The sequence below is a fragment of the Clupea harengus genome, chromosome 1 (genome assembly GCF_900700415.2).
Source record: "Clupea harengus chromosome 1, Ch_v2.0.2, whole genome shotgun sequence".
NCBI lineage: Eukaryota > Metazoa > Chordata > Actinopteri > Clupeiformes > Clupeidae > Clupea > Clupea harengus.
In genome coordinates, this window is record NC_045152.1 from 29,979,725 (window position 1) to 29,991,798 (window position 12,074).

A 12,074-nucleotide genomic window follows, 5' to 3' on the forward strand; every position below is an offset into this window, starting at 1 on the left:
CACACACACACACACACACACACACACACACACACACACACACACACACACACACACACACACCTCGTCAGGAGTGGGGTAGAGACCGAGCAGGTCGGTGTGGCGCCCCTGCTGGCGAGCATCTGCGTTGCGGTGATCCATGTCCTCTGCACTGGTCCGCTCCAGCACGGAGGGCAGCAGCGCGTCGGGAGAGGAGTTCTTCAGGTCGAAGATGCTGGAGGCCCAGCTGCCCCGCGGCGTGTCGTCCATGGTCACGGAGCGCCGCTTCGCCTCGTCCTGACGGACAAAACAACCAGGACTTTACAGCTCCCCATTCCACAATTTCAGTAAAGCATTTCATACCAGAACAAAAACAGACAAATGTTATTCTATTACCTGGGAACTGACTCTTGCACACAATGTGCTTGCAAACTCAACCCTCAGAACAACCTGCCATCCAACTTCAATTGTTTTAACCATTATCTTTGTTTTATCTCCCATTTTGTATTATTAGTGAGGAAAAAAGAAAGAGGTCAGACACTTGGAGACAGAGAGAGGAGAAGGTGAGTAAAGAGGTACAGAGGGGTTAGGGTGACTTATTTAATCTGTAGTAATGAACTCCATGTTGTTGACGGCTGACCTGGTCATCGTGGCGTTCGGTGGCGGTCTCGTCCAGCTCGAAGGTCTGCTTGACCAGGCCTCTCTGCTTCTCCCTCTGCCGCTCTGAGTTGTGTGGTGACTGGGTGGTGCTGTAGCGCTGGTATCTGTGTGTGTGTGTGTGTGTGTGAGAGAGAGGTCAGAGGTCAAAACTGGCATTACCAACCAGCATCAGGGACCGGAGCCCGCAGCGGTCCGTGGTCCAATGAACCATAACTCTGAGTGCAGCCTCAGTGCCTCGCCGTACTCACTTCCTCTGAATGATGAGCCAGTCGTCTGTGTAAACTCCCAGGGCGTCTCTCACACGGGGATCCAGTGTCCTACAAGCACAAACACAGAAGACTGCTGATGTAGTGCTGTAACGTGTTGTGTTGTGTTGTTCTGCACAGCGACTGTGTTTTGCGTAGTTCAGCACAATACTGTGTACTTCTGCCCAATGAGTAAACCTGAACACAACTGTGCAGCGTTGTGTAGTTCTATACGATGCTGTATAGTTGTGAACAGTACTGTTGAGAGAGACTCCAATCTGAACTAATGTCTTATGATTGCAACATATTAATATTTTATGCATATGCCTTTATGAGTCTTAGAATTACAATTAGAACCATATGTGCCTGAGTGTGCCGTTTCTGTCGGAGTGCCTCTGTGTACTAAGTGATAAGGAGGATGGGATTGTTTTGAAACTTTATGTCTCTAAGGTCACAGTGTCGTTCTGAGGCTTGAGTGCACTTCCTGCGTCAGTTGGTATCTGTTCTACATCACACAAATACCAACTGGTGAGAGCTGGACTCAGGGTGGCCCACGTCGCCTGAGTCCTGTGATTAACACACCTCTCTTTTCAACTGATAGACTCCTTAAAGTCAGGCTGGTTCTCTGTCTACTCGTGAGACGTGAGATGCTAGAGACACTTTGTGAATCCTGCCCCTCTCCTGCTGTGCACGGCTGAATAAAACCTGAATCCTGATTGATCACTATCTTCCTGACTGAGGTTTCAGTTTCTTTGGCACACAATAACCATCACTGTGTAGTGGTGTGCAATTCTGTGTGGAAATGTGCAATGCAATGCTATGCGACCACAGTGTTGTTTTATGCTGATTAATGCCATATACAGTGGGGAAAATAAGTATTTGACCCCCTGCCAATTTCGCAAGTTTGCCCACTTGCAAAGAAATGCGTGATCTATAATTGTAATGGTAGGTCTATTTTGTATTTTATAACAGTTATGAATTGATTTGCATTTGATTGCGGGAAATAAGTATTTGATACCCTAGACGTCAGACGTTTCTTGTAGTTGGTCACCAGGTTTACACACATCTCAGGAGGGATTTTGGTCCACTCCTCTGCAAATCCTCTCCAAATTCTTAAGGTTGCGTTTTCAATGTCCTGGCTGAGGGAAGGAGGTTCTCGCCCAAGATTCCACAGTACATGGCCCCATCCATAGTCCCCTCGATGCGGTGAAGTCGTCCTGTACCCTTGGCAGAGAAACAGCCCCAAAGCATAATGTTTCCACCTCCATGCTTGACGGTGGGGATGGTGTTCTTGGGGTCATATTCAGCATTCTTCCCCCACCAAACGCAGCGAGTCGAGTTGATGCCAAAGAGCTCGGTCTCATCTGACCACATCACGTTCTCCAAATCCTCCTTAGAATCATTCAAGTGTTCATTGGCAAACTTCAGACAGTCCTGTACATGTGCTTTCTTGAGCAGGGGGACCTTGCGAGCGCTGCAGGACTTCAAACCATCACGGCGTAGTGTGTTGCCAATGGTTTTCTTGGTGACTGTGGTCCCAGCTGCCTTGAGATCATTCACAAGCTCCCCCCGTGTAGTTCTGGGGTTATCCCGCACCTTTCGGATGATCACCGATACTGCACAAGGCGAGATCTTGCATGGAGCCCCAGACCGAGGGCGATTGACAGTTGTTTGGTGTTGCTTCCATTTGCGAATAATCGCACCAACAGTAGTCTGCTTCTCACCAAGCTGCTTGCCGATGGTTTTGTAGCCCATTCCAGCCTTGTGCAGGTCTACAATCTTATCTCTGACGTCCTTGGACAACTCTTTAGTATTGCCCATGGTGGTGAGGTTGAAGGTGTGAAGTATGATTCTTTGGACAGGTTTCTTTTATACACGTCACCAGTTGAGATCAGGTGTACCTTGTTAGGCCTAATGAGGACTAATCTGTGTGCCTCGTGGCTGTGCCTGTGCCTGTGCGCCAATTATAGATCACGCATTTCTTTGCAAGTGGCCAAACTTGCGAAATCGGCAGGGGGTCAAATACTTATTTTCCCCACTGTAGGGTGCTGAATAATGCCATAAAGGTCTGTAGTGTTCTATGGTGCTGAATAATGCCATATAGGTCTGTAGTGTTCTATGGTGCTGAATAATGCCATAAAGGTCTGTAGTGTTCTATGGGGCTGATTAATGCCATAAAGGTCTGTACAGTGTTGTAGGGAGCTGAATAATGCCATATCGGTCTGTACAGTGTTGTAGGGGGCTGCACACAGCCATGTGATGCTTTAAAACAACATGCAGCCCAGTAAATTGCTGTGCGATGGTGTGGAGTGCTGTGCTATGCTATGCTGTGGAGTGCTGTGCTATGCTGTAAAATGCCATGTATTGCTGTGCTGTAAAATGCCATGTTTTGCTGTGCTATGCTGTATAATGCCATGTATTGCTGTGCGATGCTGTATAATGCCATACATTGCTGTGCTATGCTGTATAATGCCATGTATTGCTGTGCGATGCTGTGGAGTGCTGTGCTATGCTGTATAATGCCATACATTGCTGTGCGATGCTGTGGAGTGCTGTGCTATACTGTATAATGCCATGCATTGCTGTGCGATGCTGTATAATGCCATGTATTGCTGCGTAATGCCTTGCGGTGTTGTGGAGAGTGGAACGTAGCTAAAGCACATCAGCTGCAGATGCCCCTATGTGCAGCTCAGCCCCAGAGGTAAAAGCAGGCCACAGCAACTGAGCCGTGCAGAATGTGCCACATGACAAAGTGAAACGACAAAAAGTGATGTGCTCCGTCGTAATGAACCATGTTTGAGATTGTGTGAGGAAGTGTGAGTCAGTGAGCAAATGTGTGTATATGCTTGAGTGTGTCTGTGTGAACATGAGCGTGATTGTATGCGTGGGTGTGCCCATGATTGTGTGAATGTGTGTGTGTGGCTGTGACCGAGATTGTGTGTGTGTATGTGTGTGTGTGTGTGTGTGTGTGTGTGTGTGCACGTGTGTGTGCGTGCACGTGTGTGTGTGTGTGTGTGTGTGTGTCAGTGCGTGTGTGTCAGTGCGTGTGTGTGTGTGTGTGTGTGTGTGTGTGTGTGTGTTGTGGTGTTGTGACTCACTCTTCCTCAGGCAGAGCTGCCTCCAGTGTGCTGCAGTCTCTCTCCTGCAGGACGAGTTCCAGGTCATCCAGGGGGAACTCCATGAGCTGCCGGAGCGGCCCTGGTTCGGCTCCGGGAGCGTGACTGCTCACATACTCCTCAAAGTCCACTGGCTCCACCACCTCCGTCAGGGGCAGCTGACCACACGCACGCACACACACACACACACACACACACACACACACACACACACACACACACACACACACACACACACACACACACACACACACACACACACACACACACACACACACACACACACACACACACACACACACACACACACAACACACACACACACACACACACACACACACACACACACACACACACACACACACACACACACAGCCATATAAATACCATGCTCAATTCTACTCAATTTAAAAAAAAAAAATTATTGATTTAGGACACCTCTGAACTCAAAAACACAAGTTGAGCAGGCAGAGGTCCTATAGAATCTATATATGGAATATGGATCCATTATACAAGGCATGAGTAACTTCAGAAAACCCCTCTCCCTTACAGTCAAACTGGAAGGCAGAAGAGGGCAGAAACGAAAGTGATTTGTCTGGTTTGTGGTGAGACCACTTCCTTTTTTTAATGCCATGGCCTAACCGCAATGTTATCTCCCAAGTTAAACACTCGATGAGCTTCATCGCTGGACTTAAGTGGCTTTGGTTTTTCTTTGGTGGTGAAACAAGATTTGAAATAAGACTATCTAAAATAAATGTTACTGTAAGTAGTGTTTGAGACAGGCTGCTTGTGTCTCAACCACTGGTTGTATTCAAAGCACCATTTTTGCCTTTTGTAAATGTGTTCTTGACTTGGACTTTCTTCACTATTTCCGCTGTGACGCAAGAGAAGAATGAGGACTTGCGCTATATTCTGGACATCAGAAGCAATGTTATCAGAGTAGACATGTACAAAAATAAAATTTAAATCTAAAGATTAAATAAAAATAAATATTACAATACTTTCTGCTGCGGTATCGATATAATATCTTGCCGAAAAATATTGCGACACTACACTGTATCTCTACTGGATTGCGCCCTCATCTTTGCTAAAAAACATGCAAATACACTCACAAACACAAACATACTAACACGCACACACAAACACAAAAACAAACACAAACAAACTCACAGGTTGGTGAGTTCCCGGCCGCTTCTTGGACAGCTGCGGAGATCCATAGTCCCTGGACACCTGTTTCCTCACCTCAGATGCCACCGTTCTAAGGGAGAAGCATACAAGACAATACGGGTCAAAACCTCTGACAATCTCAATCACTCGTTAATAATAATAGTAAGCTTATTCGAAGACCATAGCACCTTTCATGCAGGTATGCTACGCTAGTACACTAAAGTGCTTCAGATGAAGACAAACTAACAACAAAAGTACATAAAAGTAAATAAAAACAAAGTTAGGTTATATCATATAGGCTATGGGCCTATGTGACCAAATCCGTAGGTTGCCATACATTTCCTATCAAGTAAATTGGGGAAGTAGAAAACAGGTCATTTAAACTTAGAGATGGAATTCGGACGTCCAGACCAACAGATTCTCCACAGACGTACCTATCTGTTACATGTTTTGGTACTTCATTGGATTTTAAAAACGTTTGCTCACTGTGGCCACTGTGAGTGACCCATATCAACAAATTTGACCGCCACTTAATTTCGGAATCGATAACTGGTGAACCCATCCTGCTGATCTTGGTACGATCTTTGCCATTGTTGCCATTTATCTGTGAAGGGGCACAAGGTTCAAAAAGTGACAACAGAGGCTAGAGGTAGCCTGTCGGGGCAAGACTTTTGTAAGCTTCACACCAAATCAGCAACTGCCGTGACAGACCGGTGCCAGCAGCCTCCTCCACAAAGAAAGCTGAGGAGCCCGAACGTGGGCAGGCATCTGTGTGTGTGTACGTGTTCGTGTGTGTGTGTGTGTGTCTGTTCGTGTGTGTGTGTGAGAAAGTTCAGCAGGATGGCCACAGCATTTAGGTTGTCGTATGTCTCTGTGTTTTTACTGAATTTCCGAAGTTACAATAGCCACCTCTACAACTTCCTTCACTGGAAAACCCCAAAATGTCTTTCAAATGTCTCATTTAAAAGTTTTTGCACGTAAGACTGAGACAGTGTCTTTTAATGTGTTTAAACCAATGACTGCTCTTCACTCTCATTGGTTTACACTGTGTCTGACGTGTGGGATGTTCCAGCTGTTTGCAGAAAGTGAAATCCAAAACTAACCCATGGAAGTACACAAAAACATAAACCACAGTACTGAGCTCCCAGAATGCACTTTCCCTTCAGCCCAGTCACATGGGCTAGAGTGTGTAACTGTACAAGTAAGCGCCTCTTGACATGAGGGGAGACAGATGGAGACTGGTACGGCAGAAAGAGATAGCAAGAGCAGGACCATCAAGTTCAACTACTTTGGGCTGGCCCATCTGTGTTGCAATAAAGAGGCCTTATGAAAAATAAAAAGTGCGTTAAGTAGTTTTTGTTGTCAAAACTATTTATTTGCTTCTGGACTTATACTGATGGGTATGAAGGCGTGACAAGTAAACACCCCAAACAACATCCATCCAGGAAAAATTCTTAACCATATATGTCTTTATTGTATATTTACAAGCGTTCCAGTTTTTTCACAAGAGAAAAACCTCTCAGTCACACAGAGTGGCTAACACTTCAAAAAACAGACACAGCCTACATCTTTTCCCACCAATTTACATCGCTATGCACGCGCTCACGAATGCCTTTGATGTGAGATCTCTCTATCAAACCGTATCCCCCCCCACTCCACTCCACTCCACTTCCCTGCACTCGTCTGCAGAGCTGTGAAGCTGGTGCTGCTGTGGGCTTGAAGAGCAGGAGCAGGACTAGCAGCTGTTCTGGCTTGAACGGCGTCGGTCCGTGGGACTGGTGCTGGGTTGCTGCGGCCATAGTGGGCAGGCAGCCTCTGCTCTGGCCATGTGCAGCCCCCCAACGACACATGGGAGTGTTAGTTCCTGACAAGGACAAAGCAATGCTGCCCCCCCACCCCCCACCCCTCCTCCTTCCACCACCCCATTCCTTTCAAAGACAGTATGCAGCTGCTCCCCCAGCAACTCAAACTGTCCTTTTCTCTCTCTTGCTTTGGTGCCAATCTCCATCTGTGTATTATACAGATATATTAACGCACACCATTCCCCTCCTTCTAGTAAATACATGCACACACACACACACACACATACCAGTAGAAATGCATTCACTCACACAGCACCATGGATACATGTGGTCTCTGACACAGACCAAATTCAATCTCGCTGACAAATCTAGGTTACACGTAATATAAAGTCCTCACAAGACACAAATTCATTCTCTGTCCCACACACATACACGGACAGACAGACAAAGACACACATACACACACACACACACACACAGCAACAACAAACACTAACTCTCTCTCTCTCTCCCTTTCTCTCTCTCTCAGTCTCTGCCCCAGAGACACTAACACTAACAGACACCCAGCTGCAAGGGCCCCAACATCTGCCCCTTCCGTGCGCTGAGCAACCTTTGCTGTCACCACACATAAACCAAGCCCCTTCCTCTACACACTGGAATGCCACACTGCTCAAACTGTTAGCCTGACAAACACACTTCCTCTCTCTCTATCTATCTATCTATCTATCTATATGTTTCACCCTCTCTCTATCTATCTACCTCTTCCTCGCTCTCTGTGTCCCTCTTTCTTTCTTTTACACTTTCTCTCACACACACTCACTCACTCATGCTCTTTCTCTCTCGCCCTTCTGTCATTGGAAGGTCCAACATACATCCAGCAAACCTTTCTCAACTGAACATCCCGGGCTTTCAGCCGTGCAGTTTTAGCCCGGATGTGGACACTCTCCCTGGGGGGGGGGCAGGCCACTCAGTCAGCCCAAACACTCCCCACACTTCCTGGCATGATAAAAAAAATGATGACTGCGGAGCTGGATTTCCCAGGGCAGAACTCCATGACACACTGCACGGAACACGCTGCTCCAGCAGTCATTTTGTGTGTCGTGGCAGAAGTAATATGGTACATAGCCTAAGCCAAAAATGTGAACTGCGCAGCACATTTTGTCCGGGCTATTTAGGATTAATCACTGGCAGAGACATGAACATGTAGGCCTACATCACATATACCATATGTGGCCCACATCACAACAGGAAAAGGGAAGAAAATTCTCCGCTGAAACACAGTGCCTAGAATTGCTGCACACCCTTTCCTGCATCCTGAACACAAACAATGGATAAAGTCTCAACACTAGAGGAAGGTGGAGCACAAGAAAAAGAAATAATGGGCGGAAAAACTGGGGCCTACATTAGAGCTTTGCTCGTGTTGTTACAGTGCTGTTACCATGGACAGAAACCATAGGTAACCTACAGGTTGTCAGGCGAAAACACAAAACCATACGTGAAGAAAAGAGCCAGACTGTGCCTTGCTGCCATGTTTACTTGCAGACCACATTCCAAGATTGCAGAGATTTCCACTTGGTTTTCATCGTGCCTACCTGCATGGTGAGATACACGATATGAGAGGCTTATCAAACCTCCGCCCTGCTTTCTGGACACCCTGGCTGAACGTAGCCACGGGGGAAATGAAAATAACTGTGTTTACATACAACAGCTAGCGTGCAATCAAATTGACTTCAGCACACAACACATATTTGCACCAACAATTTAGTTTTCTCCACAGGCTCTCCAACATAAACTGCAAGAGTACAACTGTCAAATTAAACAACTTAATTCCTACATAGTCACCCTATGAAACTGTCATGCGGTAGCCGGGGACTATGTGATTTTCCCAGATAAAAAAGGGAACTGCACACTCCCTGTTCTACTTGTGATTTTTTTAGGTGAAGAGTGTCAGGTTGACTTTGAAGTCCCACCCCAAGCCCGCAATGTCTAAAAAAAATATACAGCAGTCTGTTTTTGCATTCAGCTGGGCTATAACCTATTTCTCAAAGAAGCAGTGATTGACAGTACACTAGGTCAGGCACAGTTCATTAGTGAGCTACAACCACAGACACAGTAATTCCACAGACGGACTTAACAACATCCGCCTGATCCCGCATCAAGTAACTTAGTTTAAAGTAGCTTCATAGCTAACGTTACCCATGTTTGTTTTCTTACGTTACTTTTAATTGCTGCAAGCCACTGTAACAATAACAATAACAAAGTGGTAGAGGGTATAATTTATGGGTGCGTTCATTCATTTACCTTCCATCACCTTCAGTAACATTACATGTTTTGTTATATATATATATATATATATTGGTAGAAAATACGGTGCAGTCATGCTGTTATCCCCAATGACACTAACAGTAACACTAAGGTTTGGTTTGTATCGATGTGGTGCAACGCTTCATTCAAATAATCCGATATCTCTTAGCTAGCTAGCTAGTAACTTTCTCTCGAACTGTTCAACAGGGAAACCTCAAACGAGCAGAGTTTTTCTTCCAGTCTCCACAACTACAGTATATCAGATTTCAAGTTTTTGTGAAACGCATATGGGCTGAACAAAAGAATCGTCCCTGTCCAACTGCACTCACGGGAGTACGCGGTTCACGTCAAGCGATATCTCCAAAATCATGCGCTAACGTTGCGAATTCGGTCACGCGAAACTACCACATTTACAGAACGGCAAACAACACTGTTTTGTTAGTGACTCCTACCTGTTAATTTTATGGGCAAAAGCCCTCCTTTCGGTTGTTGAGGCTGCCATCCCATCCAGGCACCTTCCAAAATATCCCTCTTTTCTTACACTTTCGTAGTGTGCAGCTTACACTCTGCTTCCTTGTGTCACTACAATGACAAATGGTTCCTCCTAGTGGTTAGGAGACGAAAACCTCACGGATTCTCACCTAACCGGTTAATATGACGCACTCTGATGGTGGTTTTAGGGGGGTAGGGCAAATGGGTCAAATCAAACTCAAGAGTTGTCAAATTATTTGTACATATGTCACTTTTTAGCAAAAAGAAGCACACCGTATGTTTTTAATATTCATTACGTTTCGACAGTGAAGCGCATTAATTCGTTTTGCCACAGGCGCAGGCTATTTACTGCATATCATCCTATAAAGTAAAGAAGCAATAAGCTGATTCAGAAGGGATTAATGTTAGGACAACGAGGGATGGCTCAGACAATTGTTAAGTTGTTCTTGTCTAGAAGCGCCGTGCCAATGGATTGGCCATCTTGGTGTCATCTTGTGTCCACAAACCCTGAAAAAATACCGAACAACCTCTCTGATAAACACAGTAGCAATACATAAAGTGTATACTGATAAGAACATTGTCTGGGATCAAAGGGCGTAGAGAGGCCCAAGAGTGCAGAACAGCAAGTGGCATATCGCCACACTATTATACGCGAGTAGTGACTACCAAGAAATGGGTCAACCAATCATCTTCCAAGACCTTTCCTTTATAGCCAATCAGTTTAGGTCGCCAACTATGAAGAGTCGAGTCTAGTCGAATTCATTCTAGACATGCGTTAGCTCGGCGTTTGTGTAGGTGAGCTATACTGAGTTTTAACGTTTTAGAATGTAGTCCAGAGAAGCTGCTGTATCTTCTATTTTCCTCAATATTCTTTTTTCAGCTCAGGTCGTCAAAAATAATCCCTTTCAGAAGGAGGCATTTCATTTGTCCATACGTTAAGTAGGCTGGTTTACCTCTAATCCATTTAACTGTACTATCCTAATGTTCAAATCATCACCCCTAACAGTGTTTATGATCTTAAGGGAAAATAGTTTAATAATCTGACGCTGCAATTTACAAACGGGGTGGCATGTTGTAGTGGTAGAGGAATTTCTATGCTGTTAATAATCTGACCGATTTTCAGTGTGTTCTAGGCCAATGACGACCTATAGGCCTATAACATAGGCTATACAAAATATCTTGCTGATAGCCTGTAGGCTTATGACCCTATGCTTATGCAAAATATTATTCTATTTGTTCTTCTATTTGAAAGATTAAGTAGATTTTCAAGACATGGTTTCCAGTTTGTTCCTCTATGTGTATCCTTCCTATAGGGCTACAAATACCTCAGTGTCTACCCTACACTGCATAATTTACCATATATATCAACATACAATCAAATTTGCAATGCGTAGTAAGTCTACATGTGAACAAAGGGTTACAACAAAGTCTTCTCTGTATTATCCTACGTTCAGGTGACCAAGTGATCATTCCCTTAAATATTAAAATTCTGCTCCACTCTATAAGAAGAGAGAAAAGTCTCAAAATGAAGCTGTGTGGTGAAACAGTCACTGTAGGCTGCTACCTCTACACAAGAGGAGATGCTGGTGATGGGAAATGTAGTTTGGCACATCACGACCGACATCTCCCCAGGCCTGGGCTAGCCTATGAGCTCTATGACCAACATACTGTATATGTCTTACAAACCCATGGCCACTAGAGGGAGATGTCCGCCATAATTAGGTCCATCAGGCATTTGTTCGAGCCATGGTCTCTCTGAAAAGGCGGTGTCCAAACGTTTATGATTCAGCCAAGCTTTCCATTGTCCAAATGCAGTGCTGGTCAGATTTGATTTACAAACGCTGCAGAGAAAATCAGATGTCATTTCCGACATTTCAAAGAACAAGGACAATTACAAATGTGCCCACAGGGACCCTAGATTTCTTTTAAAGACTAACTATGTGTGGTCTGTGTACAGAAAATGATGGCATGTCTAACATCAAATAGTCATATTAATGAATTAAGTCAATTGATTAATTTTAAATGGTTCGCCAGTATATACTAGGTTTCATTACAAAATCAATATTTGGATGGAGACTATCATACATATATATATCAAAATAATAATATTTAAATTAAATAAATGAAGACTATTGTTTTGAATAGTACCCCACCGTACATACATATAATATACTATGATATTTAGTCATATATTATAATATGCAATAATCTGAAATGTGTAGTATCATAGCATAGTAACATGTCCTTTGTTAAGAGGGGAGATTTTGCTCCTGCTCTTGCTCTAGCCCCATCTGCAGGGCCAGGATATG

At 44.7% G+C, this 12,074-nt stretch overlaps 1 protein-coding gene across 6 annotated transcripts in view; it reads right to left on the minus strand.

The window, feature by feature from the left end:
• Positions 1-10,081, minus strand: part of LOC105905751 (dedicator of cytokinesis protein 7-like) — a 50,127-nt gene extending 40,046 nt beyond the window's left edge. For 3 of the 6 annotated variants that reach the window (XM_031575475.2, XM_031575460.2, XM_031575446.2), the window contains exons 1-6: positions 9,726-10,080; positions 5,171-5,258; positions 3,983-4,158; positions 888-956; positions 620-743; positions 64-276 (exon numbers count right to left, since the gene is read on the minus strand). In XM_031575475.2, the coding sequence (XP_031431335.1) occupies positions 64-276; positions 620-743; positions 888-956; positions 3,983-4,158; positions 5,171-5,258; positions 9,726-9,775 (720 nt within the window). In that variant the 5' untranslated portion in view covers positions 9,776-10,080. Of the gene's footprint in view, positions 1-63; positions 277-619; positions 744-887; positions 957-3,982; positions 4,159-5,170; positions 5,259-9,725 lie in introns of all 6 variants that reach the window. The other 3 variants (XM_031575467.2, XM_031575456.2, XM_031575453.2) reach the window with 2 other exon arrangements.
• Positions 10,082-12,074: the final 1,993 nt, after the last annotated feature.